The following is a 27,444-nucleotide window of genomic DNA, read 5'->3' on the forward strand; positions in this document are numbered from 1 at the left end:
ACCTTCAAAAAACAACCATACAATGTCCGATACAGAATCCGGAGTGCAAGATCAAATTATTATAAATAACCAGGAAGCGGAGTCAAGTTCTACGTCAACTGCTGATCCAAAGGAGAGAAGGAAGATCGAAATTAAATTCATTGAAAATAAAACAAGACGACATGTCACGTTCTCGAAGAGAAAACATGGTATAATGAAGAAAGCATTTGAATTGTCAGTGCTTACAGGAACACAAGTATTATTATTGGTAGTTTCTGAGACTGGATTGGTGTACACTTTTAGCACTCCCAAATTTGAACCAATTGTTACTCAGCAGGAAGGTAGGAATTTAATTCAAGCTTGTTTAAATGCACCAGATGATGAAGATGAGGAGGAGGAGGATGAAGACGGGGAAGGCGACGACAACAATGTTCAAACAAATATTAATGATGAAAATGATGAAATTAATAATAATAACAATAATAATAATAATAATACTAATAGTAATATGACGAGTCACAACAATATCCATAACAATATAAATGGTGTGCCGAATAACGCAGAAAATCTCGTCCCAGTGACGACTGATATTCATCAGGAAAATAATATGAACCTAAATGGCATAAATTCAATGAACGCACTTAATAGTATGAATCAAGCAATTGCGAATGTTGGAGTTCATTCCAGTATCCTTAACAATAATAATAATAATAATTCTCCACTAAATCAATCTGAAATAAAAACTGAAATGAAACCTACAGTCACTCTTGAAAATAATCAAGTGATATCATCTGCAGGTACATTTCCAAATCAATATCAACACCCTCAACAACACCCTCAACAACAGCATGGCCAGCAACAGCAACAACAACAGCAGAATGCTCTGGTACAACAATTCCAAAATGCTCAGAATTTTACGAATGTTGGATCTCCGTACTTGAATTCTGAACAGTCAGCAGTCTACCAACAATATTTCCAAGAGTCTCAACAGAATCAGTTCTAAGGACTACATTTATTTCGTCCTCGACTTTGGAGAGAGGCGATTTATCCCGGTTTTTCTTTTAGTAAATTCATATATACCAATTTGCTTAGCATTGCTTGAAGTGAAAGAAAACAAAAACTTATTTAAATTATACATATAATTCAATTCTTTACTGATGCATTAATATACACATATCCATAAAATTACCTCAATATTATTTAAAAACTATCCATTTTTTTGTCATTATCATTATTATTCATCTCTCGCGACAACCCATACATCTCCAAATAATTTGAAAACAACAAGAAATGTTTCAATTGATAATAACAATATTATATGGTGGACCTAAACAGATCTAGCGAATACAACCCAATTATAGATCATTGTCATGATGAGTGAGCCATCGGTTGACTATATATATCAGCCAACAGATATTGTCCTTGCCAAAGTCAAAGGATTTTCAGCATGGCCTGCAATGATTGTTCCAGATGAATTAATACCAGATCATATTCTTAAAACGAGAACACATAGTACTACAGGTGAGGTTGAACCTGCAGAGGTTGCAAAGGAACTGGATACTACCAATGAAGATGATACGTTTGATGAAAATATTGATCCAGAGAAATATATCATTTATTCGAAGATGTTGAAATTTAAGAAGAATGAAAAATTAAGGCATCAATATTGCGTGAAATTTTTCTGTGACGATTCATATATTTGGGTAAAACCAACAGATATACAATTGTTGAGTAAGGAAGCATGCCAGGAATGGCTTGATAGCTCGAAAAGAAAAAATAAGAAGTTGATACCTGCTTATGAAATGGCAAGTCGTGGAATTGAAGGTATCGATATTTGGGAATTTATTGAATATGGGTCCTATGGGAAAGATGATGATGAAGAAGAGTACATAGAAGAAGATGAAAGTATTCAACCGAGGAAAAGGACCAGAGGGGCCGTCAAGAAAGAGCCAACTAGATCATCAATGAGACAACGAGGGAAAAGGAAACTTGAAGAAGAGGAAAGTGAGGGCGACGAAAAACCAACTCGTCTACGGAATACAAGATCGAAGGGCAAGTCCACCATTAAAAAGGAGCCCGTTCAAAGGAGAACGAGACGATCAGCACCAGTGAAAGAAGAGGAGGAGGAGGAGGAGGAGGATGTTGAGGATGAATTCTCTGAGGAAGAGCATCCAGTCAAACGAACGAACACCAAATCTAAAGGACCGAAAAGAACTACTGCAAAGGGTAAGAGTAAAACTAAAACGAAAGCCAAACCAAAGCCTCAAATCATAAAATATGAGTACGAAGACGATGAAGATTGGTCCCTAGTTGGATTAGGTCCACAAGATCTTACTATTCATCTTGCGGTTAATCCTCTGGTAAATCGTTTAACTCAGAAGAAAAATGTTGAAAGACACTTAGACCAAAAACTGAACATATTAGATAAGATTGCAGGTATAAACAAGCTGCTTACTACCTTAATTCTTCCAGAAAATCCAGACTCCAAGATTACCATTGGTAAAGATGATTATGATCTTTTATTGGATGAAATGGACCAGGCACTTTCCATGAAGGGTGCAAAGCGTGAATTCCTTATAATTTTTCAATCAAGTACAGAACTTTTATTGAATATGAGAATTTTGTTGAATATAAGACGCGATGAATTATTGAAATGGAAATTATGGGACCAATTTCAGGCTTTCTTTGAATTAGTCTTCCAACATGAACTTATCGAAGATGAGCAAGGATGGACTTTTGAACAGGTTTCGGATGATGGAGATAAAGATAACAGTACTAATAAGATACCCACTGGATCAATTGACGTAGATAAAAAAGAGCCAGAAATTGAAATGGCATCCGTCGATGAGGTTAAATAAGAAGCTATGCAGTTTATAGATATTAATGACTACACTCTGTAATTTTGCTTGGACTGAGCTTTGGATTGAGAGGAGCAGAACGATAGTTTATTGAATTAAAAGAAGTGATTTTGCATCGTCGATAGTTCTGAGAGAGAAATATTCAACAACCAGCCTACAAGTACTTGACAGGTTAGTACGATGTGGTACTCCCCTATTAGTAATTTGAACGAGTTAATAGAGGATATGATAATAGGTGAGATTTTGCGACACTTTTTTTGCGGGTAACGACCAGTGACACGTAATTTTTTTCACGAGAATAGCGTACACTGGACTCGTACGAAGAATTGTTAGGGAAGGACGCGTGCTTAGTAATTTTCTTCAGATGTTGCAGAAATGACGAAACGCGATTTCAATAATCGTCGAACTTTTCAGTTTTTTCGTCGAAATCTTTTCCTCCTCCAAGAAAGAAAAAAAACAGTTCTGAGGTTCCTGCTTGAAAGATTCGATAATTAGTTTATTAGTTAATTAATAAATAAGGTCATATTCTTAATTATATATCGTTAAAATTATATATATAATTAATCATTTGAATTAATATTATAATTGTATTGTATAAACGATGATTATTCGTGTAAATGCGAGGAATTCTTAAGATAAGCAAAAAAAATGTAGTATTTAATTAGTTATCAAAGATTAATCAGCTCTTGGAGCTTCCTTGAAAGAGATGGCAGCTTCTTCACCCATGGCGGAGATAACAGTAACCATCAAATCTTTACCTTCATCGAAAGCAGTTTGCATAGTGTCACCTAATTCACCTTCGGCAGCCTTGATGTCATCCTTAGTTTCACCGTCAGCGGTCATCAAAGATAAGTAACCATCATCGATATCCAACAATTGATATTCAGTTCTCTTAACGAATGGACATTCCATGTTATGAGTAGATGGAGATAAATCTTCCAATTTCTTACCGGTGAAAATATCCAAGGCAACTAAATGGACTTTAGCGTGACCGTGCTTACCAGTCTTAGAAGTAGACATATCGACAATCTTACATGGTCTACCCTTGATAACAACGAAACCACTCTTTCTCAAAGCGGAACATTGCATTGGGTAAGTAGCGGAGGAACCAGCATCAGCGGTTTCGAAAACGTGTTCTTCGTCAGCCATATTTATTATATTACTTTGTGTTAGGGGAGGGGTAGATTTGTCCTTGTTTACTTGAAATAAAACACAATGGGAAAGAAAAAAAGAAGGAAGGGTCTTTTTTAAGAAAGAATTGAGCTAAAATCGAGGAAAACAAAATCTGTTACCTTTATGATGAACAAAACTGCTCCTTATTTAAATGGCGGGAGAAGGGGTCGCTGTCCCAAATATTCGAGGACAAAGAAAAAAAAATTTTTTTCAGCCTGCACGATCTTATTGACGTTTGACAGTCACAGAAATCATAGGAAACTTGTCAGAATGGAATATCGCATTGTACGTCATTCGTGGAAAATGGCATTCGCGTTGACCCAGTTGAAAAAGTTCCTTATGTAATCAGAAGTCCCATAGTGATAGACCACATATCATGAATATCATGCAGAGAATGAGTCGCAGATCAACGATCGTAGTACGATCCCGTTTTGCATTTCTTGTATTTCGTTCCTCATACCTTTTGAACCAGATTTTTTTTTTGAAGTTTATAGGTTAAGAATAAATGGAATAGCATCAATAAATAGAATCAAATGGACCTCCATTTGGTTTGGTATTGATGTTTTAGTATTCCTTTCTTTTCTGAAACCATAAACTTGTATTGTAAATCTATAGTTACCGATAAAACGAGGGCTAATGCGTTGTATCAACAGATGCTTATGAGGCTCACTTCACTTAGCTGTCGTTAGTATGAAAAATCCTTCTGCCAGTTAAAATGTAAATTTAGAAATAACTCTCCATTTTTTGCATAACAGCATATATTCAGATCTCTCCTAGGTAGCTGCGTATATTTGATATCACATGCCACAACATGTCTATCCCACTCTGTCCTAAAGAATAATAGCGTGAATAAAGTAAAGTAACGTTAACAAAGAACGGGTGAAAGAGTACTCTGTGAGTGGAAGATAAATTTTCCAATTTCAGAGAGCGATAAATATACTGTGAGGACATTTGCCTTTTGGCCAATACAGACAGAAAATTTGTCACAAGAAATTTTGACCGATGTTTTGTATTACCGATCTTTCCGTAGCCTTCGGGCTTAGACAAGCAAACATGGATGTGATGCAAATACCAAAGGTAATTCATATATAAACACATCTCAGGGACTCTACAGATTTACCGCGATCTACACATAGTCTTGCACACTCCAGCAGATACACACTAAAACAATAAAAAACAATTAAAAATGGGTGAATATAAACCAGGTAACGAAAAGAAAGGTGCTACCTTATTCAAGACTAGATGTCTACAATGTCACACTGTTGAAGAAGGTGGTCCACATAAAGTTGGTCCAAATTTGCACGGCATCTTTGGTCGTAATTCTGGGCAAGCTCCAGGTTATTCTTACACTGATGCTAATATTAAGAAGAATGTTAAATGGGATGAGCAAAAGATGTCTGATTATTTGACCAATCCAAAGAAATATATACCAGGTACCAAGATGGCATTCGGTGGGTTGAAGAAGGAGAAGGATAGAAATGATTTGATTGCTTACATGAAGAAAGCCTGTGAGTAAACGCTTTCAAGCATAACTATCCCGTCTTTTTTACGCAAGGACATGATGACTTGTATATATATATGTATTTATCCAGAAATATAGAGATGAGATAATCATTTATATAATTATTATTTATTCCAAAATCAACACATAACGAACTCATGAAACTTCATTATTGTCAAAAAGACAAGATAATCAAAGGACGAATTTTACGTCAGATTTCTTATTTTCTTCAACTTCTTCAACTTGCTCATCTTGATTTGCCTCTTCTTTCCTCTTTTCATTTTCTTTCGATTCAGTGGCATATTTTTCTTGATTCTTTTGTGATAACATATGAGTGAAAGATTTTTGTTGTTCCCTTTGATTCCAATTCAATTGTCTACTAATACTATCAATAAATTCCGTACTCGAACATTCGACCGTGGGGAAAGAATAAGGACTTGCTGAAATCTTAATGAAATCCCCCTTTTGCAATTCCACTCTATCCTTCCCATCAAATGAAGCCCAGGCAGTCCCTCTTGATTTCAATGATACTTTTACTTTCAAAGTCATACTCTCTGGTAATATAATTGGTCTAAAACTTAGTGTATGTGGACAAATTGGGGTCACTTCGATGGCATTGACTGTTGGATATATAAGAGGTCCACCTGCACTTAATGAATACGCCGTGGATCCCGTAGGTGTTGCTACAATTAATCCATCAGCTTGGGCGACCGTCATTAAACTATCATCACTAAACAATTCCAACATTGATATAAAGGGACAAGGACCTCTATCAATGGTGACTTCATTGAGTACATGATGAGTAGATACCAATTCCATGATGCAAACTTTCTTCCCCTTTTCTGGATCATATTGTGGTTCATGTCTCCTATAAAGGTTACATTCCAATCTCATTCTCAAATTTGTCTTAATCTTCCTACTCAATATATTCCTCATATCATATTTAAACTGTTCAAATTTGAAATTGGTCAAGAACCCCAAAGATCCCAATGAAAACGACATAATAGGTGGCACATGTCTCTTAAAGATGGATGAAACAAACAACACGGTCCCATCCCCACCCAAAGTGACTACCAAATCGAAAAACACATCATGGTCATCCACGAATTCCGGGTCCCAATATTTAATCCTTGCAGCTCTACACTTACTATCCTTATATATTTCTGTGGCAGCAAATTTCTCATCATCTTTCAATTTCTTATCGACGTAGACCGTTATTGATGGATAATTGACCAGGATCCATTCTACAACTTCCCTTGTTAGAAAATATAGGGACACGTCATTCAATTTGGTGACTATCATTAGATTCTCCACTTCCAGGTCTATCTTTGTGTTGGAGATATCTTTATTCAACAATCTGACACCGTATGCAGTGGTAGCGAATTGGAAATGAGAGTTTGAACCCTTTGGTTTGAGGGGCGATGATGGGATCATTGATTTCTTTGATGTGGATGAACAGGCGGAGGGGATGTATGAGTTTGCCGTGGATTGTGGGTCTTCATTATTGTTATTGGAGAATTGTTTCAGTTTGTTTCTTGTTTGGTCTATCTCTATGTTTGCCTTGGTACATTGTTGATCTAATGGATTCGGAGTTTTCAATACTTTCATTGAATTATTATCTTTTGAGTTTCGGGTTGAATCTATTGTATCTGTCATTGTTAGTGGATCTAACGAGTGGGTGAGAATGTATTCAATTTGAAGGGAATGTGGTAGAGTTATGGAGTTGGTTCTTGTCATTCAACGATGATTAAAATTTAGAGACCGCTTCCTTGTTTCTTGTTGTTACCCTCTGTGATCGTCGGTCTTATTATGTATTTGAAAAAATAAAGAGAGAGAGAGAGAGAGAGAGAGAGCAGAGCAGAGCAATAAGAAGAGGAAGAGACAGATCAGCAAAGCAGAGCGGTTGAGAAGAGAACGACAGAAATTAAGGATATGAGTAGGAATACAGATAAGGCTAATAGTTTGTTAGTAAGGTATCAAGAGCAGCAAGCTGAAGAACAAAGTGGATACAAGGATTACTCTCGATACAAGAGACCCAAGAAAGTGTCTGCTGTGAAGGACTTGAAAGAGGCATTAGAATGGAAGAGACAAGTGCAGATAGAGATAAATCAAAAGAGTACTCGAATGTATGATGAGTCATTGAATGAGTTACAGCTTCAGGATCTGAATGACGAGTTAAATGAGTTGATTAAGGAGCGAAGTCGATGGAACTGGCATATCTCCAAAGATCTGAACGGTGGGAATCGGATCAAGAAGGATAAGAAGTTGGAAGACGCGACCAGTGGTAAATTGGTTGATGGTAAGAGGTATTTTGGCAGGGCACTACAACTTCCCGAGGTGGAAGAAGTGTTATTGCAAAAGAAGAAGCAGAAGAACCACCCAGACGATGACGACGGCGATGTCATGATAGACAAGAGTCGGATACCGACGGACCACGCACATTCGTTCTACTACGGCAGTGGTAATGACAAGGACATGGATTACGAAGCACTACAACGGTATGAGTCTAAATGGACGGCCGTATTACGAGGAGAGGACCAGCCAGAAGCAGAGCCGGAGATCGCAGCTGTGGTTGTGCCCACTCTGTCGCAGATGGAGCTGTGGTTGGTGGAGAGGAGGAAGCGGAAGTTGCTGGAGCAGCTCGACTTATAACTGGGAGAGTAGAGTGAGTAGAGTGAGTCAATATCTGAGCACACGGCAAACAAGAGCAAAAAACTGGAACTGGAAATAGGCGCCCAGCCCGTTTCTTTTCAGCGCGCCTCTTAGTCATTTCTTTTTCGCTCTCTTCTCATGGCACATTCGTCCATCCCACCCAAACTGAAAAACAGAAACAGAAACTGGAAATGAAAAATTTCATTCGCATGGTATATATTTCAACTCGTTTTTTTCACTCCCATTCATCGCAACTGAACCGTTTGTCTCCCTCTGCTACATACATTGTCTGCTCCGCTCTCCAGCAATAGATTCAACACCTCCCTAACACTCTCCAGTCAATTTCAACATGTCTGAACAAGAATTACCACCACAATATATCACAGCGTCCAATGACCTAAGATCGGACACTTTCACCACACCAACAAAGAAAATGATCGAAGCCGCCATGAATGCTTCCATCGGGGATGCCGTCTACGGGGAAGATGTAGACACCGTCACTTTAGAACAGCACGTTGCCAGGATGGCCGGTAAGGAAGCTGGTATATTTTGTGTCTCTGGTACTTTATCCAATCAAATCGCTATCAGGTCTCATCTATATCAACCTCCATATTCCATTCTTTGTGACTACAGAGCTCATGTCTACACTCATGAAGCCGCTGGGTTGGCTATCTTGTCTCAAGCAATGGTCGTCCCTGTAATTCCATCTAATGGAGACTATATGACTTTGGAAGACATTAAGGCTCATTATATCCCAGATGATGGGGATATTCATGGGGCTCCAACTAGATTGATTTCTTTGGAAAACACTTTACATGGGATCATTTACCCATTGGAAGAATTAGTCAGAATTAAAGGTTGGTGTTTGGAAAATGGACTTAAATTACATTGTGATGGTGCCAGAATTTGGAATGCCGCCGCAGAGACTAAAGTCCCATTGAAACAATTCGGAGAAATATTTGATTCCATCTCCATTTGTCTTTCTAAATCAATGGGGGCTCCAATGGGGTCTGTATTGGTCGGTGATGCTAAATTTATTAAGAAATGTAATCATTTCAGAAAGCAACAAGGTGGTGGTGTAAGACAATCTGGTATGATGGCAAGAATGGCCCTTTGTAACGTCGATGATGATTGGAGGGGTAAATTACTATATTCTCATAAATTGGCTCATAATTTGGCTAAATTTTGTCAAGAAAAGGGAATCCCATTGGAATCCCCTGCTGATACTAATTTCGTCTTTATCGATTTGAGAAAGGCAATGATGGACCCTGATGTTCTAGTGAAGAAGGGACTTAAATATAATGTCAAATTAATGGGTGGAAGAGTTTCATTCCATTATCAAGTCACTGAACAAACTTTAGAAAAGGTCAAGTTGGCCATCTTGGAAACTTTTGAATACGCAAAGCAACATCCATTCGATCAAAATGGTCCAACCAAAATTTACCGTAGTGAATCTACAGAAATTGATGTCGAAGGGAACGCCATTAGAGAAATTAAAACTTATAAATATTAGTCTCCTATCATTCTCATTCAAACTTTAAACTTAAAACTTAAATTCTAACGCCATCCATTCTAATATGATAAATATCTTTTTTCAATAATGTAATTTATAATTTCAATTCTATTTGTATTTCTTTATTATCCGAAGGAATTTTTATTTTTTTCAAAATTCCCGGACAACTGCGGTGGGTGCAACCTGATTTACCATTCGTTAACAATTAATAAGCATACGTATCCACCCAATCTTTATACTTGTCACACACAATCACTCAAAAACATTCCCTCCAATTTATTTTTTTTAATATCGGATAACATAACTCATTAATGGTTTTCTACAATGATAACGAAACCAATTAAAAGAACATTCATCTACTCGATATTAACAATCCTAATCCTCCTCACATACAGACACACAACAAACAAGATGTCCTCCAAAACTTTACTCAATTTGAAAAAACCAGTGGTCGTCATTGGGTCCGGATTAGCGGGTCTCACAGCAAGTAACAGATTGGTCTCCAAATATAACATCCCTGTCGTTCTTTTAGATAAAGCCTCATCCATGGGTGGGAACTCCATAAAGGCATCGAGTGGGATCAATGGTGCAGGGACAATCACACAGGAACACTTGCAAGTAAGGGATTCGCCAGAATTGTTCCTCGAAGATACTATCAAATCAGCAAAGGGTAGTGGTGTGCAACCTTTGATGTATAAATTGACTAAGGATTCTAAATCAGCCATTGCGTGGCTACAGGATGAATTCGATTTGAAGTTGGATTTGTTGGCAAGATTGGGAGGCCATTCTCAACCAAGAACTCATAGATCTTCAGGGAAATTACCACCTGGATATGAAATCATTTCTAAATTGTCTTCCAAATTGAAGGATTTACAAAAAGAGAACCCCAAGTTGGTGGATATTAAATTGAATAGTAAAGTTGTGGACGTCGCTTTGAATGATAAGGGAGCGGTATCATCCGTTAAATACGTGGATGAACAAGGGAGTGAACATGATTTGGAAACCAGTAATGTGGTTTTTGCATCAGGTGGATTTGGATTCTCCAAGGAAATGTTGAATAAGTATGCTCCACATTTGATAAATTTACCAACAACTAATGGTCAACAAACGACAGGTGATGGACAAATACTTTTGGAAAATTTGGGTGCCAAGATGATTGATATGAGTCAAATTCAAGTACATCCAACTGGGTTTATTGATCCAAAAAATCGTGATAACAATTGGAAATTCTTGGCTGCTGAAGCACTTAGAGGACTAGGTGGTATATTACTAAATCCATTGACCGGTAAAAGATTCGTTAATGAATTGACTACAAGAGATGAGGTAACCGCAGCCATTCAAAAGCAATGTGATAAATATAATAATATAACCTTATTGGTCATGAGTGAAAAAGTTTATGAAAATTATAAAAACAATATGGATTTCTATATTTCCCAAAACTTAATTAAGAAAACAACAATAGGTCAAATGGTTCAAGATTTTAAGTTGCCAATTACAGAGAATGAAATTATTAATGACTTGCAAACTTTCTCTTCGTCTGATTTCATAGATCCATTTGGTCGCTCGTCAATCATAAATACATTTGGGGATAATTTAAAGGAAGAATCAACAGTATATGTAGGTGAAGTAACTCCGGTAGTTCATTTCACTATGGGGGGAGCCCAGATTAATGAGAAATCTCAAGTTATCGGTAACGATGGTACTGCGTTAGCACCTGGTTTATACGCTGCCGGTGAAGTCTCTGGTGGGGTCCATGGTTCTAACAGATTAGGGGGGTCCAGTTTATTAGAATGTGTCGTTTTTGGTAGAACTGCCGCAGATAACATTGCTTCTCTCTTTTAGACATTTTAGCAATAATGAGTTCCCTTTATAAATTCTTATATTTTAACAACTTTACTTTTTTGGAATTTTACAAACTAGATTCGTGGTTTCTTTTATATAAATGGTTTATTCGATTTTCGATTTAAAAAATCCTCCTAATTTAACTTCACAAACTGTAACTCAAAAAAAATATAAATTAATAAGCGCAGGTGGTTTAGTGGTAAAATCCAACGTTGCCATCGTTGGGCCCCGGGTTCGATTCCCGGCTTGCGCATTTATTTTAAATTTTTTTTTTATTTATAAAAAGAAAAGGTGGATCTGCCTTACATATCTTACCTTATTTTCATTATACTTCATCGTCTTTCATAAGACATTTTGTTAGCTATTGTTGGCAGAAGGTAGGAAATATTTTTCTCAAAACCTCAGTAGCAACAAAGAACAAACGCTATGATATATAGAGGGAGGAATAGATCATCAAGAAACAATATAAAGGGCCCAAATTCTGCCTTAACACAATTCTTACAGGAAGAAGGAATCAGCGCTGAAACAATCAGGAAAAGATGGTTAAAACAACAAGAAGATAAGGAGAAAGAAGATGTGAATAAGGAAGTTGATACAAAGGGGGAGAATTCACAAACAGAATCAGATGAAAACCCAAATCCAGTGTCACTAAATGTCAGCGATGAGGAAGATGTAAACGAAAGTACACCCAGTTCAATAATGGATAGGGTGCTACAAGTTGCACAAGATAGTGATGAAGAAGAATATGAAAGTCTTGAACTAACTCCAGTGCCCTTAGAAGTATCTGGGAAAAAAGAAAATGAGGTAAGTAAGAGAAAAAGGACAACGGAAGTATTAAAGACAAGACAGAGGAAGAAAAAAAGGGCGGCTAAGTTATTAGATAGGAGCACTACAAATATTATGTCTTTGCAAAATTTGTGCATTATGAAAATTAGTGATAATATTAAAGAATGGCAGAGGGGAAGTGATAGTTCCAGTTCAACACTTCCATTTTCACGTCTAAGAGAAGTATTCGGTGGTATTTCCAACGATAACTTGGTAAGATTAGCTAAGGCACTTTCAAAAAATAGAGCACTTGATGACCAAACACTTCAGTTATTCTTAAAGACGGACATTAAAGATATCACTTTCCATGACTGTTCCAAGATTTCATTCGAAGGTTATAAAACCTTGGCAATCTTTTCTCCACATTTGACAAAGTTGTCACTACAAATGTGTGGTCAATTAAATAATGAAGCTCTATTGTATATTGCTGAGAAATTGCCTGCCCTTACTTCACTTTCAGTGGATGGTCCGTTTCTAATTAATGAAGCCACATGGGATGCCTTTTTTATATGTATGAAAGGCCGTCTCCGAGAATTTCATATATCTAATACTCATCGATTTTCAGATGCTTCCCTTAGTAGTTTGCTGAGGAATTGTGGTTCTTCGTTAAACTCTTTGGGCTTGTCAAGAATGGACTCAGTTTCAAATTACAGTTTAATTCCACAGTATCTGACAAATTCCCAATTCAATACTCTATCTATACAATATCCTTTCAATGAAGAAGATGTGACAGATGAAGTGGTAATAAATATCCTAGGACAAGTTGGTAAATCGCTTACATCTTTGGTTTTGGACGGGTGTTTGGAATTAACAGATTCTGTGATTATCAATGGGATGTGTGCATTTCTCTCGGGTGACAATGATGTCTCAGGCTTAAAGAAACTAAGTTTAGAAGATTTAGAGGAAATCACAGACGATTCATTAGTCTACCTTTTCAGCAAAATTTCTTTCCCTAATTTAGAAAGATGTAGTCTGAAGAGGTGTCTTCAACTTAGCGATATGGCTGTTATTGAATTACTTTTAAATAGCGCTAACAAGTCCTTGAAATCCTTGAACCTGAACTCCCTAAAGAATTTAACAAAAGAAGCATTTCTATCTTTAAGCTGTCCAAACTTAGAATATCTGGATATTAGTTTCGTTAGATGCATAAATGATAAAATAATTGAAACTATTGGGAAACAGAACTTAAATTTGAAGCTAGTAGATGTATTTGGTGACAATTTAATTACCGAGAAAGCAGAGGTTATAAATAACTTGACATTAGTTGGTAGACAGTGTGATAGTATATAAACCGGATGTTTTCCGTATGTTATTATATATTTTAAAGACCATAAAATTGCAAATTAACAAACTTAGAAAAAGTTTATCTTCGGGGTATGATTTGTTTATATTGAAGTTTCAATTTTAATAAGATTGAGATAATTTCAAAATTTAATAGTTGGAAGAAAGTTTCACAAAAAATAAATATTGACTTAAATGTTGTTTTTTGAATCGAAACCTCTTTCCTAGTAAATAAAACTGATAATCTTTTTGTATAAATCTTAATATCCTGTCTTCGGAGGTTAGAGGTAAATAATTGAGAATGTGTGTTTTTGATTTGCTAATTAAGAAGAACTCCTGCCAATTTGTCCTACTAAATCACCAAAAGTATAAAATTGTGCGAAAGAACAAAATTAAGGAATTCCTTATTAACCCTGGAAGTTGTAGTTAATGGTTTTCAAGCTTAATGGTGTCATTTTGACCTGCTATTGTTTCCCCGCGGCTTCAAAAAATATCAACACACTACGTATTGACTTCCTACAATATCCCAGCACTTCTGGCTAAAGTACAGAAATTCAAGTTAGAATACCTTCGTCTGTTAGGCAGCTGAGCAACATGTCAATTAGACCAATTCACCAGGAAGATTTTACTGAATCATCCTTTGAGGATGTTGAAACGTCATTTGTTAGAGATGCCTATACTAAGTTCACCCGACGAGATGGAAAGCAAAGTGATGCTGTGCATCCTCCTATTAAAAACCAAATATTACCAACCCCTACATCCACTACAAGTTCCAATGCCACCACATTCTCATCACATAACCATGACTTAGTGGTAACCAACAGCAGTAGATCTGATATTGAAGAAAAAACAGAGAATGATGAAGACGATGACAACGATTTTTTTAGTGACTTTCAGGAGTTTAGAAACAATAAAGATGATTTTGATGAAGCAATTAAGGATAAATACCAACTTTTGAAATCGATACCGACTCAATCCGTCAAGCCTAACTTACTATCCCAAACATTTGAAAAGAAATTAAACTTGGGATCACATGAAAAAGTTCTCCGACAACCAAGATCAATGTATGAATTACAAAATCAGATGAGATATAGATCAGAAGGGCCTGCTAGGACCACACAAGGTCTCTCTACGAAACTTAAAAATAGCATGTCCTACAGCGCATTGACCAATCCTAAACTAAACAATAACTATAGAAATAATAATATTAAGGTGAAAAAATCGATGCCTAGCTTATCTTCTTATAGTCCTGTTATTCAGGAGGTGAATGATGAAACCTATACCTTTAACGATTTAACATCAATGGAAAACAATTCTGGTTTAAGAACTTTCCAAGATAATAGCGACGAAGAAGAGGAAGACTTCCTTGATTTTACACCTGAGGCTATAAAATCTCAATTCCTAACTAAAGCATCAAACAAATCTGTTCAAGTCCCATCGACACAATATAACATAATTAATGATGACCATTATCTTACTCCCCAGCTGCGCGACAAAACAAGGAAGCTAAACAGGAGAGAACAGCTCCTGGCCTTTAATGAAACCGAACCTGAAATACAAAGTCATACTTGGCAAAATAAACATTACCAAAATACTGCTTCAAAAATTGAAACTATAAAACAACAAATTGATTATAATACACCAATTAAACATGGCAGAATGGTATATAATGCAGAGACAATGCGATGGGAAGGAAACGAGAAAGCTTTAGAAAAGTTTCAGAATATGGATACATTGAGTAACAATGCAATGCTTATAAAGGGAAGGAAAGATTTCTTTGATAATAATGGCGAATCACTTTCCGGAAAAGGAAGGAGGAATCTTCAAAACCCTAGCGTCGTCGGTAAAATGGTATTCGATGAAAAAAATCTTAGGTGGGTTAGTCTTCATGAAAACGAAATCGACCCCTTTGAAGGAATGGATGATACTCTACCAACATTAATAAGAAATAATAGAAACCATGATCCCCAAAGGACTTCCCCTTCATTTCCGCGATCATATAGTCAAAAAAATCCGGCAAGAGAAATACTTCGTCCTCCTAGTCAAGAACTCCTTAAATTTCGCTCTATGGGGAGAATGAGCAATGCTTACTCTAGGCAAGGCTCGACACTTTCAGATACAAAATCGCTTTTTCAAGTAAACTCTAAAGCACTTGAAGGGTTTTACCACAACGAAAATAAATGGCAGAAAAAGGTTGGTGGATGGTTTTCACTCCCTGAAAATGGGATTGATAGTACTTTTTCGGATATTCCCAATGAATCTTTGATAACAAGTGACAAAAATAAGAACTATATGTATGAAATTAGGAACATGGTACTCAATTCACGAAGTAGGTAAATGGATAGAAAATGTGACATCTAAGACAACCGACGTGTGTCGTCGCGTCATCAAAGCGGCGTTGGCTTTTCGCGTTTGTCTTGATTGCCTAAAAAAATTAGTTCGATCTTCGAGAACTCTCTTTGAAACAATCATTCAATTCATTGCAGTATCTCGTTGACAAAAGACGATAACGCTCATTTTTTTCAAGACCTGCAAAATCCAGACCAAAGAAAAGAAGCAAAGTTATTATCAACTGTTTCTGTTAGGCAACAACTCCTTCAAAGCAATTGATTTAGATACTTAAGACCTCAATGCTGATATGTTCAAGAGTGATTGGAAATACTCAACGAATGCTAGACTATTTGATGATGTCGATTCCCACCTCTTTGAAAACGTCCATTTCAAGACAGTTATGAGTTATATTTTTGGAGTATGGCTTTTCACAATTTTAAAGGTAACCTTTTTCGTATCTGATATCTACACGTGTGTCAAACTACTGGCCTATAATTCATGGTCTGGAGATGTCATTAAGCCTTATCCCTCATTTCATATCTCCAAATGGATATTTGCCGGATGTATTTTAGGATCAATATGCCTATTAATTTGGGAGGTAGTATTTGGGATTAAAATATACCGCACGAGGAATATTTCATTGACGTATGTTAACAATTTTTCAAGAAATGCATATTCTCTATCTGATTATCCTAAATTTTGCATATTCCACAAGATATCCTCTAAGGGTTTCTTCCAGAAAGTAGCTTTTTTCACATTTTTTGAAATAAAAGATTGTATTAGATTATTGTTAACAGATACGCCAAGACAGGTTATTAATGGACTTACTTTATGGTCGGTTCTTGTTACTGTTCGTGACAATTCATACTTGGGAGACTTAGAATCTCTTAGTGGCCTGCTTAATAAGATCAAAGAAATAGCGAAATCCAATCACCAAGAGGCAGTCATCCTTTCATTTATGCTGTTTTCATTTATTGTTTGGCTGATATTCATGGCTAAGCTGGCTTTAGCTCTAATTTGTTCAATTTATGTTTATTTCCGTTTAATCAAGGATCGGCGATATGCTAGCTTAAGAGAGTATGTCTGTGTGACAGTTAGCAACCACGTGGATGACCTGGTTACGAAACGAACAAAGAATGAAACTGCGACTTACCTCTATAGAACAAGCTTATTAGCGCCTTCACAATCCACCATGGAGTTAGACACAGAACTTATCGAGGATACTAATGAGTCGTCAATAGGAAATTTTTCATACGCAGCATATAGCGACCCCCAAAAGTCTTTTCCCTTAAGACACATCGAAGGAAATGATCTTGAGAAACAAAATATTTTGATCAACCCTAGCGATTTTGACGACTCTTCTAGTCCAATCGTCTTAACATCAGCAATCAATCGGGACAATGACATACTCTTTAGTTATGTTGAACGAAGCTCAGTATATAATAGATCTGACAGTATTGAAGCACAAAAAGAATTGCAAGACTCAAATGTAGATGAGGGTCAGAATGCTTGTCCACATACCCATAATGTCAGGAAGTTGGAAACTGGAAATGAAATAGATGAAATAATAAATGTATACCAAAATGTTCCAACATCTAGGGGATTAGAGAAGACTGCAACCCCCAAACGAATAAGACCACCACCGTTAGAAAATTTTGAACCGCAGGACGCAAATACATTGGATAACTCACACCAACATAAATTGGAACTACCGAAGGACGACACCTCTAGATATGAATCACACATACGTCTTCCGGACAAAACCCATTATAAAGCGTTTACCACAGAGTTCGATTACCAACAAGATAATTCATTAACTGGCGGCTCGACTTCTAATCAGCAAAGGTATCATAATTAGGAACAAGTAACACACAAAATTAGCATCATAGTATATAATATTCATTAATTCTTTAAGAAAAGTATTTTTACATCGTCATAACTTATCGATTCATCACAATCAACCGAATGGCAAGAGGACAAATTCGAATGTACCTGGAAAGAGATCAACCAAGAAACAAACTCCTAATTAATTCAAAAAAACATTAAAGAGTGAGGTAGAGACGACAGTCAACTAGAAAGTTTGATTCAAGGAAAGAATGTAAATAAACAATAACCTGATCGTTTTCCTATTATTTACGTCCAATTCATCTTGTATTACTCTATTTTTTTTTTTGCTTCTTCTCGGAAAGTCACCAAGTAGTAAGAAACGGTAAAATTTTGACTATATAAAATTGCTTCAGTTTCTATACGTTTTTTCAAATACTAAAAAGACTAAGTACTATATGAAATAATGATTTGAAGATAATCTTTGAATTTAAAGTACAAAAAATATTTCATTAAATTTACAAATTGTTGTTCCATTGGCGTAATGGTAACGCGTCTCCCTCCTAAGGAGAAGACTGCGGGTTCGAGTCCCGTATGGGACGATTTTTTTACACTAGATGTAATATAATATGAATTATACCGTGACACGAAGTGTTCTATAAGTTGTTATCTTTGCAATGTTACACAACATTAATTTGCATAAGGAAGTTCAGAACTGTTTATGCCTTTCAGTAACATCCCAATAATAGCTATAGGTACATATATATCCTTAATTCGATAAAATTTTTCTCCTCTTTAATTCTAAAAATTTACAATATAAGTACGACTGGTGGAATAATAGTTCTTTGATTCAAGGCATCCCACCTAACTGTCACATCTATGAAATATCGTTGGATTCTTGTTTATAACCTGAAATATACCGTTTTTAGTATGGAAGCTCAATTATTTAGGGAGTATTACCAATGATTTTTCGTTGATTTACACTGGTATCGTTTCACCATTATCATTTTCTTCCTACCTGTTCGATTTTGTTGGGCAATCTTTCGCTTTGTGACCAGGACTCATACACACAAAACATAAACCCATCTCAATAGAGTATATTCGGTCACTTTTTTTGTTTGAGTGTCCATCGCGTCTTCGACTTGGAGATGGGTTTTTGGTGATTCTGTGGAAGTTCCTTTTTTTGGAAGTTGTTGGTTCAGCCAATGACTTCAGTACAGGAAAATCACCAATATTTTGGACATTATTACTTCTTTTTAGATTATATTCTATACGCTCGGCATAAATTCTTGCTGAAATTAAATCTTCTACTTTCTCCTCATTTTGTGAGAATTGTCGGATTTTTGGTGGACATTGAGAAATAAATAAATCTCGAAGCAAATCATCGAATCCATACCCTGGTGGAAATTTATCCACAATCTTCATAAACTTTGTCGCATGGTCCATAATAGAGCCATCACTAAAGCGTAACCTTTCTAAATCAGCAAAAGTCTCAACAGGGTCAGTATATCCAATTGGAACAGATTCTGGTTCAGTTGTTATCAAGTTTACAGATCTAGGTCCACTCGGCAAATTAAATTCTCTTCGTTCATGGGTGGGAATTGGTGTTTCAGCAGGCGGAATATTAATCTCAGGAGATTCTTCTTTTGGTGCCAAAGGGATAGATGTAGAAGGTTGTAGCCATGTGTCTGGCTGTTGAGTAGTAGATTCAGTATTTGCTATACAATTTGTCTGCGAGAAAAAATCATTAGTTTGTTCATCAGGATAAATATTCGCTCGGAAGCATCAACTCTTTCATATCCTGTGTTACAATTCATGTAAGTTTCCATTCTGAATATATATTAAGCGTAATCTTGATAGTTCAACTAGTATGTTAATGTCCTCGTAATGTTTGTAAAAGGTTCTCTTCCCCTTTAAAAGTAAAAAAGTATATATTATATAAAAATATAACACAGGAGTATTAAGACTTGAAACTTCGAGTTATTGGTCTATTTATACCCATCCTGATGTTGGAATAGAAAACACGAGTTTGTATTTCAAAGTGGGCAGACACGAAATTCAATGATGATCGTGTCGCGTCGATGCCTGTAGTTCTTCGCGTTCTTACCATATTTGGTAGTCAGTTCGTGTCTTTGTAGAAGACGTTGTACCAAACTTGATATCTATACTCTTCATCTTAGGATATTAAAAGTACCACTATTTAAAAATCTGTTTCCAGCAATATTATTATCAGCAATCATATCTTAAATAATGTATTGTATCACGCGTTTAGGGTAAGCAACTTATCCTCTTTCACCAAAAAATGTAAAAAGACTGATTGCAAGTTAGCCTCTGTTAATGCTAGAATTGCTGTTTGGCCATCGATTTTACAAAACATTTTTTTTTCATTCACAAAACCTTTAGTTTAGAGATCAGTATTTCTAACTTTTTTACAAATTACTGGGCGTGTGGCGTAGTTGGTAGCGCGCTCCCTTAGCATGGGAGAGGTCTTCGGTTCGATTCCGGACTCGTCCAATTTTTTTACTTTAATTTATTTTGAAATTTTGCGATGCCTTGAAAAAATTCAAATAGAAAACAGATTCTATCCATACCAAGATCTTAACAATAGATGACTGACTCTCAGAAGGCCCAATACCTGTCAAATATTTTGTTTAGATATCAAAGATGAAATCCGAAATAATAAAATGTGGAATCTGTAACGAAGCTGAAAGTAGATACAAATGTCCAAAATGTGGTATTCGATATTGTTCCTTATCCTGCTTCAAAAATGAAGAGAAACACAAGCATATCGAAACCGCAACCCCTGAAGAAAAAGATAACATTGGAGGTGCTAGTGAAGGGATGAAACCGTCCAAAGTTGGAATGGAGAGAGCAGTGCTTAAGAATGATGAGTTAAATCAAATATACCAGGAAACACCTGAGTTGCAAGAATTGTTGCAATACAATACGGTAAAATTTCATCTAGCAAAAGTATATAAGATTTTAAATTCAAATACCACAGATGGTGACTCCAATATGAATACTGAAGTAAAAGAGCAACTAGCTATCGATTATCTAAACACTTTGCGTTATGGAGGAATTCACTACAATGAAGCGATCGAGGAATTTTGTCAAACCTGCCTGAGTAAACTAGAAAATAGAAGCTCTCTAAATACTTGAAAAACACATTTAACGTTAGCTCAATGAGAACATTTTATTCTATGGATATTGACATATATTACTTACGTTTAAAGTTGAACCTAAGCTATTACTTTCGTAAACTTTTTCGATAAGTCTATATAAAAATAAAGCATCCATTAAGGTAGGGAACCCTTCTAGTTCAAATCCTTGCATAACAAACTGATTTGGCAAATTTGGAATATGCTTCGTATTGAAGTGAAAATCTGCTATTGATTGGTAGAGACGGAATATATTACCTATTACTGCGTTGTAATTCCTAAGATGATACACTTCCATCAATTCCTTTCCAGAATCGTATGAAGTTTTTCCATTTGCAATTGAATCCATGCCATCAGCAACTTTAACTCCACTATAGTATAATACTAAATTGGAGATTTCCGCGAAACCTGCATCACCTTCTAACTTTATATCACCCTTCGTACCATGTATATCAATGACTAGATTTTTAGTGAATTTCTTTGTTGGCTTACCACCCTTAAAACTGCAAGAAACTGGTACATTACCGTTCTGTAAACTTCCCTGGAATAGTAGGTGATCCGGCACCGTCTTGGGAACTCTTTGCCCCAGCCTATTTCCGAATTCATCAACCAATTCCTGCTCCGGGATATTATTGAAAACCATCGCATTAATCGTTGAGAAATAGGAACCTGTTATATATTGTAAGACATCTATCGTGTGGCCAAATGCCGTCGTTACTAAATCAGTCCCATGTCCAATCTCATAAACATATGACGGTGATTTTTGCGGTCTTTCGTAACCAAACCAACCACCATTTCCTGCAATCTCTATGGAATTTATGTCACCAATATATCCTTGAGAAATCAATTCCTTTGCACGTAAAATATAAGGTGATTTTCTACCTTGTAATGAAATTATCGTTTGTATACCTCGCTTTGTTGTCAACTTGCAGATTTCTTCAACCTCTTTTTCTGATGACCTCAAAGGCCATTCTACAAATAAATATCGCAGGTTCATATTTGTTTCTGAAAATTCTAACAACGGTATTAACATATCATAATGATTACCATTCTCAAGGCAAACGACGATCATATCCACATTAGATGAGGAGGCAAATGATTCTAAAGTTGGGAATGCTGTTGCACTTGTCAATTTCAAATCCCTTATAGTACTGATGGACGCTTCAATTGTATTGTTATATAATGCAGTTATTTGGTATTGTGAAGACAGTTGTAAGATGGAAGGATAATGCGTTTTGACAGCCCAACCTTTCTTAGAGGAGAGACCTATTATACCGACTCTTATTGGATCTGCATTTGGGATGGTTGAGACAGTAGATCTTAAATTGTATGTCATCTTTTTTTTAGTTATTGTAAAAGGAAAAAAGAGTTCTCTGACTTATTAAACAACAGCGGTGCAATGCAGTTTATCAAATGCGCAACGTAAGGATGATAGAATCGTGAAGTATTTATATATCCAAAGCGCTCGTCCTATCCCTTGAAACTGAAAAGAACAACCTGCAACGTCAATGCATTCGATGCAGGAGATACAACTAATAAATAACTCCTCCATATCAGAAAACCTCCTGGTTATAATCTCAAATGTTCTCCATTAAGAATATTGCGTAAATGACTTCTCGACCATGTTCGGAACTGAGTGGTCCGAAGATGCTTAATTGTGTCGTTTTGTTTTCAGCGCGCTGTTATCTCGTGCTTCGGAAGATGCCGTCCGAGTTTTCGCAGTGCTCCTCAGACTATGCACCGTACGTATGGTAGTCGCCATGAACGGGGTCATGTAATAACAGGTGTGCTCTGGTCGGGAATCCTTTGGGAGGGAGTGTTCTATGTAACTATAGGATAAGAACGGGTCCAGATAGCAGCCTTGCCGAAGTTTCACGTAGGGAGGTACCATGTTCCTGGCAAACGGTGATAATTATTCAGAGGAACTTTAAAAGTCCGATCAGAATATACGAGCCTTACAACGGCGGTAATGATCGTTATTAAACATAAGTAACGATCCTTCCTTGTTGCAACTTTCTCAAAATTAAAAGTACCTTAAAAAGAAGCGAAATATAATTATTTAAATGATGATTATGCCGTGCCACATATATGGATGTAATAAATAGCCATTATACGTAGATTCTTAACATGCTTATGCTTTTTATTATGTGAAGTTGTGTATAAGATTAAACGGATAAGTAACTCCAAGTAATGCAAATGCCAAAATGACTTTTACAAGCTTATTCCGAAAACTTTTGTTTCTTCAATGCTGGAGATACACCGAACGAGTCCAGATTCTTTTGTTCATCGGATCGAACACCTAGTTTAGAGTCCACTTTATCCATTTCAGGAAGGTAATTGGTCGTTAAATTAGAGTTAAAACTGGAACGGTCAGTCATCAACTTTTTCTTCAACCTGGTTCGGTTGTTCTGATCCCAAGAATGTTCAATACTCATTGGCGGCATAGATAAGTTAAATTTTGGAACATTTATGGATCGAACATCGATATTAGATAGATTTGAATTGGATGCCGCGATCGTTTGGTTAATGGTATCATTCCTAGGTTGCGTTGATGTCACAGTTGTTGTGTGATTGTTCTGCTTTGATAACAACCTATCAGCTCGTTGTTTAGCACACCAATGTCGTAGTTCCTGTATGTCTGATACGTCTCCACTGTCTATCTGTTCAATAATATTATCTAGACATTGTAAGTAACCTTGATGTTTTACCAACGAATTTTTCTCATTGGCAATCCTGTACAATTTGGTTACGGCATTAGCTGCAATCTTGAATTCCTGGGAAAGATCATTTCCTAGTCCTTCAATAGCATTATCTGTGGGTGGTTGCTCAGGAGGCAAACTTGATTCTAAAGATCTCAGATGGTCCATATCTTTTCTTGTTACGTTTCTATCACTGAGAGCTTCTCTTGTCTTGTCTATGTAAAAGTTGTTTAGTCGGTACTAATAAAAATGATAAAACGATACTAGGCGTGCAACACTTTGCTGAGCCCTTCTTTCTGTAATGTTGTCTCTATCTGTGAGGTGTAGATGACTTACATCTACCATTGTCTTCAGAAATTTTATGGCAGATCTCCCGGGAAAATTTCTTTAATCCAGAATTAGAGGTTATCTAATTGAATTTGATCACCTTACAAACTATAATAAGAAGAGGCAAAGAATTGACAGAATGACTGTTGAAGAGAAAGATATTCCTGAATTAACAACTGCCAGTTTTAGAGAAACATTTTTAATGCTACAAGACGGTGAGAAAGCTATGGAAGAGCTGGAAAACAAAGTTGATCAAATGGAAAAGAACATGGAAAGTTTATTGGCTCAAATAGAAAAAATGGAACAAGAGAATAATACAAAAGACACCAATGATACCAAGGAATAGGGTAACATTATAATGATAGACGATAGCAAGACTAAAAGTTGAAAACTAGATAATAGAGAATGCATTATGTCGCAAAGATACAATTCTCATCATAAGTAGGCTGCTCCAAAGAACGTCGTATACATATATTGTCTATAAGATTTGTAAATTTATATACATCGAAGTCATGGAATTGAATGTCTCGGAATAAATAAAAGATTCTCGTCATCCTCTATAAAAGGATTTGGATTTCTTTTTGGATTGATCATCATAGTTTCAGGATCCACGTCTAAAGTCACTTTGACTTGTTTACCATTCCCTATCCACCATTTCTTGATGTCAGAGCTGGGTGGAGGAAGAACTTTACCTCTTTTCTGTTCTGAGAGGAATATTGAAGCTGCCGAACTAATTCCAGAGGCAAGCACCGAAGGTTCGAGTTCTTCCAATAAAGGTTCCTTTTCACTGAGGATCAAATCTCGATCGTCTTCGGAAAGACCCTTTAATTTTGTCATTATCTTCTCATGTATTTGCAACGCTAGAGCTTCTTTTTTCTGTTCGTCAAGGACAGTCACTTTAGCAGTGAAGGTTGCATAAACTGGTCTGTGATCAGAAAACATAATATTTTCAGCACAACCATAGCTTATTTGTTTTAAAACTTCTCCCCTATTCAATATTCTATCAGTCCAGGCAGGAATTCTCATCTTTTCACTGGTATCATAAGTCTTCGTCCCTGGATCGAATTTATACGTAGGTGGGAAATCGATAGCCATCTCATGATAATAAGGGAAAGATTCACCAGCAATCATCTGTTGATTTAGCTGATCTTTTTCGAACAACTTATAATATTCTTTAGCAGCTATCAAATTTCTGACATCCTCATTAGACATTAAAATTCTATAATTGAAGTCACCCATCCATATTATAGCATCATGGTCTCTTATTCTTAACCCTCTGGCAAAACTTATATTTTTCACAATCGTTTTATAATCATTGTGTCGCTGCTCTACATTATCTAGACCTGCTGCAAGATGGGACACTAATATGCAGAACTTGGTAACAGAATAATTAAAACTGACAGCAACCGCACCCTTATTCGATGCCATCCCACCAAATCCAGTCTTCTTAACATCACCTTCAATGTGTTTTATCTTTACATATTCGGAGCTGCTCATAAACATCATCAGAAGTAAACCACCCATCTGATTACTCCACGAGCAGACATATTTTTCTTCACCATTCGATGTGTTTAACAGAGTCAATATCTTTTTTTCCCAATACTGTTTTGTAAATGGATCTGTCGACAACATATGTCCTGGCGTCAATTCAACAACTTCCTCTAACCCTATTATATAAATACTAGCTGGCTTGTGAAGCCCGCTATCCTTAGGAAATATCCATTCAGATATATCATCATGAGATATTTTTCCGCCAATATTGAAGGTCCCTGCAAAAATGGTAATATCTTTTTCGAAAGTAAAATTGGATCTCATTTGTTTTAAATATTGAGAAATGTAATAATGTAAAGGGTCATATAATTTAACACGAGAATTAAACAATTTTGTGTAAATCTTTCCGTATTTGCTTGGATTTTTACTATTTTTAGAGTATGTCCTATCTAACCAGTAATAATTTTCCATCCATAGTTTATCGTGCATATCAACAAATGTTGACGTTATTTCAAACCCCTCAAGTTCTTGCGTAGCCAGCTCCAAAACCTCTCTGCTGACTATTTTCTCCACCATTATAGGCTTTTCAACTGAATCAAGGGCACTTATTCTCAATACACCTGTTTGCTTACCAAAATATATACCTCTCGATATGTCATAAGCGAATGCACCGAGCTCATATATATCTTGCTTGAGAAGATATATTAGCTTATGCTTAGATTTACTAAATATTCCCGAATTATATTCCAGGTTTATTATTTTCGTTCCCTTGGATTCTGCACATTGCTTATAAGCTAATGCCAACGACTCCTGAGCGTCGCTTCTCGGTTTAACTAAGTTCAAAATGGAAATGACACCATATTTAGACTCTAAATTATCAAAATGTTTATTGAATGCTATCTGGGATTGATCAGCTGATTTTATCATTTTCACTTTACGTCCATATAATATTTGATTATCAGTAAATTCCCAAAATAATGGAACACTTGCATCAATTTGGGTATATGAAAAGATGAACTTTATTGTTGTGACGACAATTTCGGTCTCGACAAAATTTGCTACGTCTCCTTGGTCGTTTAGCCCGTATTCAAAGGCATTCTGTTTATTTTCTGTCGAGATTCTCGATATGATTGTAATTGAAGAAGTATTCTCCCCGTCTTCAACTAATACAGTCTTACAGAAACCCCTTATAGCAAATGTCAAAAAACCTGCATTGTCAAAAACATGTCTTTCATCGATGGGAATTCTATTTCTCCAATTGATGATTTCTGTGGTAAGACTTGTATTCCAAATAAAACTAGAGTCTTGATTATCAATCGTATACTCCAAATTATGAGATAATCCATGATTCTTTACGATATTGGAAAGATCAAAATCTCTTGAAAAGTAAAATGAACCATCAGCGAAAAGCTTCTTCAATGAGCCGCATGGATGTTCACGGATTAGTTTATCGTAGTTCTGTTCATTCCTTTCCAAGAAAAGATAATCAAAAACTTCATTATCGACACTGTAAAAATCAACATCTAGTATCTTATAAACACTTTCGGAGGGAATTACTCTATCTTTTTCTAGTTTCCATCTGGGATATCCCACATTTTGGACACCTGCTATTACCGCAACGAAAATGTCACCACCCATCGATACTAAACCTAAAAGACCATTGAAGAGGGATGTTTGAATTTCCCTATACATGGTCTCATTTGTCAAAGCTTCATCTGGAATGGACTTAATAACCACAGTTGATGATTTTGAGTACTGTTGTTGTACTGAAGAATATTTATGGTACCTTCGGAATAACAAGTTATAGCCATTGGACGATATGACAATCGATCTTGGATTTTTTCCTATAAACACTCTCATATTTCCGCATGTATGGTTTAGAATTATCTGCTATGGTGACAGATGATTGTTCTAGAGGTTGCTTCTACCAGGATCTAGTCGTTAACATACAATCTGCTAAATGGGCTTTTGACCTTCGGGCTTTTTCCAT

The 27,444-nt window shown here is 36.2% G+C and overlaps 16 protein-coding genes and 3 non-coding genes across 19 annotated transcripts; 14 read left to right on the plus strand and 5 right to left on the minus strand.

Annotated features, from left to right (window-relative positions):
• Positions 1–22: 22 nt before the first annotated feature.
• MCM1 (transcription factor MCM1) lies at positions 23–982 on the plus strand (the record flags this gene model as incomplete). Its single annotated transcript, XM_003674187.1, has 1 exon — positions 23–982. One exon carries the CDS (start codon positions 23–25, stop codon positions 980–982), a length of 960 nt encoding a protein of 319 aa, XP_003674235.1.
• A 367-nt stretch (positions 983–1,349) lies between these two features.
• On the plus strand, positions 1,350–2,837 carry IOC4 (Ioc4p; the record flags this gene model as incomplete). The annotated part of the gene is made up of 1 exon (XM_003674188.1): positions 1,350–2,837. One exon carries the CDS (start codon positions 1,350–1,352, stop codon positions 2,835–2,837), a length of 1,488 nt encoding a protein of 495 aa, XP_003674236.1.
• A 675-nt stretch (positions 2,838–3,512) lies between these two features.
• ANB1 (translation elongation factor eIF-5A) lies at positions 3,513–3,986 on the minus strand (the record flags this gene model as incomplete). The annotated part of the gene is made up of 1 exon (XM_003674189.1): positions 3,513–3,986. One exon carries the CDS (start codon positions 3,984–3,986, stop codon positions 3,513–3,515), a length of 474 nt encoding a protein of 157 aa, XP_003674237.1.
• Positions 3,987–5,196: 1,210 nt separating this feature from the next.
• On the plus strand, positions 5,197–5,526 carry CYC1 (cytochrome c; the record flags this gene model as incomplete). Its single annotated transcript, XM_003674190.1, has 1 exon — positions 5,197–5,526. One exon carries the CDS (start codon positions 5,197–5,199, stop codon positions 5,524–5,526), a length of 330 nt encoding a protein of 109 aa, XP_003674238.1.
• Positions 5,527–5,703: 177 nt separating this feature from the next.
• Positions 5,704–7,248, minus strand: UTR1 (NADH/NAD(+) kinase; the record flags this gene model as incomplete). Its single annotated transcript, XM_003674191.1, has 1 exon — positions 5,704–7,248. One exon carries the CDS (start codon positions 7,246–7,248, stop codon positions 5,704–5,706), a length of 1,545 nt encoding a protein of 514 aa, XP_003674239.1.
• Positions 7,249–7,443: 195 nt separating this feature from the next.
• On the plus strand, positions 7,444–8,163 carry ISY1 (Isy1p; the record flags this gene model as incomplete). Its single annotated transcript, XM_003674192.1, has 1 exon — positions 7,444–8,163. The coding sequence occupies one exon, from the start codon at positions 7,444–7,446 to the stop codon at positions 8,161–8,163; it is 720 nt and encodes a 239-aa protein (XP_003674240.1).
• A 349-nt stretch (positions 8,164–8,512) lies between these two features.
• Positions 8,513–9,676, plus strand: GLY1 (threonine aldolase GLY1; the record flags this gene model as incomplete). Its single annotated transcript, XM_003674193.1, has 1 exon — positions 8,513–9,676. The coding sequence occupies one exon, from the start codon at positions 8,513–8,515 to the stop codon at positions 9,674–9,676; it is 1,164 nt and encodes a 387-aa protein (XP_003674241.1).
• Positions 9,677–10,000: 324 nt separating this feature from the next.
• Positions 10,001–11,518, plus strand: OSM1 (fumarate reductase; the record flags this gene model as incomplete). Its single annotated transcript, XM_003674194.1, has 1 exon — positions 10,001–11,518. The coding sequence occupies one exon, from the start codon at positions 10,001–10,003 to the stop codon at positions 11,516–11,518; it is 1,518 nt and encodes a 505-aa protein (XP_003674242.1).
• A 182-nt stretch (positions 11,519–11,700) lies between these two features.
• On the plus strand, positions 11,701–11,771 carry NCAS0Atrna14G. Its single transcript has one exon. It is a non-coding gene; the product is annotated as a tRNA-Gly (tRNA).
• A 173-nt stretch (positions 11,772–11,944) lies between these two features.
• Positions 11,945–13,633, plus strand: RAD7 (UV-damaged DNA-binding protein RAD7; the record flags this gene model as incomplete). The annotated part of the gene is made up of 1 exon (XM_003674195.1): positions 11,945–13,633. The coding sequence occupies one exon, from the start codon at positions 11,945–11,947 to the stop codon at positions 13,631–13,633; it is 1,689 nt and encodes a 562-aa protein (XP_003674243.1).
• Positions 13,634–14,218: 585 nt separating this feature from the next.
• On the plus strand, positions 14,219–15,961 carry BFA1 (Bfa1p; the record flags this gene model as incomplete). The annotated part of the gene is made up of 1 exon (XM_003674196.1): positions 14,219–15,961. The coding sequence occupies one exon, from the start codon at positions 14,219–14,221 to the stop codon at positions 15,959–15,961; it is 1,743 nt and encodes a 580-aa protein (XP_003674244.1).
• A 301-nt stretch (positions 15,962–16,262) lies between these two features.
• KCH1 (Kch1p) lies at positions 16,263–17,813 on the plus strand (the record flags this gene model as incomplete). The annotated part of the gene is made up of 1 exon (XM_003674197.1): positions 16,263–17,813. The coding sequence occupies one exon, from the start codon at positions 16,263–16,265 to the stop codon at positions 17,811–17,813; it is 1,551 nt and encodes a 516-aa protein (XP_003674245.1).
• A 496-nt stretch (positions 17,814–18,309) lies between these two features.
• Positions 18,310–18,381, plus strand: NCAS0Atrna12R. The gene has a single exon. It is a non-coding gene; the product is annotated as a tRNA-Arg (tRNA).
• Positions 18,382–20,220: 1,839 nt separating this feature from the next.
• Positions 20,221–20,293, plus strand: NCAS0Atrna9A. Its single transcript has one exon. It is a non-coding gene; the product is annotated as a tRNA-Ala (tRNA).
• Positions 20,294–20,443: 150 nt separating this feature from the next.
• Positions 20,444–20,938, plus strand: HIT1 (Hit1p; the record flags this gene model as incomplete). The annotated part of the gene is made up of 1 exon (XM_003674198.1): positions 20,444–20,938. One exon carries the CDS (start codon positions 20,444–20,446, stop codon positions 20,936–20,938), a length of 495 nt encoding a protein of 164 aa, XP_003674246.1.
• A 39-nt stretch (positions 20,939–20,977) lies between these two features.
• Positions 20,978–22,273, minus strand: NCAS0A13090 (Gfo/Idh/MocA family protein; the record flags this gene model as incomplete). Its single annotated transcript, XM_003674199.1, has 1 exon — positions 20,978–22,273. One exon carries the CDS (start codon positions 22,271–22,273, stop codon positions 20,978–20,980), a length of 1,296 nt encoding a protein of 431 aa, XP_003674247.1.
• Positions 22,274–23,156: 883 nt separating this feature from the next.
• On the minus strand, positions 23,157–23,804 carry NCAS0A13100 (uncharacterized protein; the record flags this gene model as incomplete). The annotated part of the gene is made up of 1 exon (XM_003674200.1): positions 23,157–23,804. One exon carries the CDS (start codon positions 23,802–23,804, stop codon positions 23,157–23,159), a length of 648 nt encoding a protein of 215 aa, XP_003674248.1.
• A 298-nt stretch (positions 23,805–24,102) lies between these two features.
• Positions 24,103–24,309, plus strand: CMI7 (Cmi7p; the record flags this gene model as incomplete). The annotated part of the gene is made up of 1 exon (XM_003674201.1): positions 24,103–24,309. One exon carries the CDS (start codon positions 24,103–24,105, stop codon positions 24,307–24,309), a length of 207 nt encoding a protein of 68 aa, XP_003674249.1.
• A 164-nt stretch (positions 24,310–24,473) lies between these two features.
• Positions 24,474–27,314, minus strand: INP51 (phosphoinositide 5-phosphatase INP51; the record flags this gene model as incomplete). Its single annotated transcript, XM_003674202.1, has 1 exon — positions 24,474–27,314. The coding sequence occupies one exon, from the start codon at positions 27,312–27,314 to the stop codon at positions 24,474–24,476; it is 2,841 nt and encodes a 946-aa protein (XP_003674250.1).
• Between the last annotated feature and the right edge of the window lie 130 nt (positions 27,315–27,444).

This window comes from Naumovozyma castellii, chromosome 1 (assembly GCF_000237345.1).
Source record: "Naumovozyma castellii chromosome 1, complete genome".
Taxonomy (NCBI): domain Eukaryota; kingdom Fungi; phylum Ascomycota; class Saccharomycetes; order Saccharomycetales; family Saccharomycetaceae; genus Naumovozyma; species Naumovozyma castellii.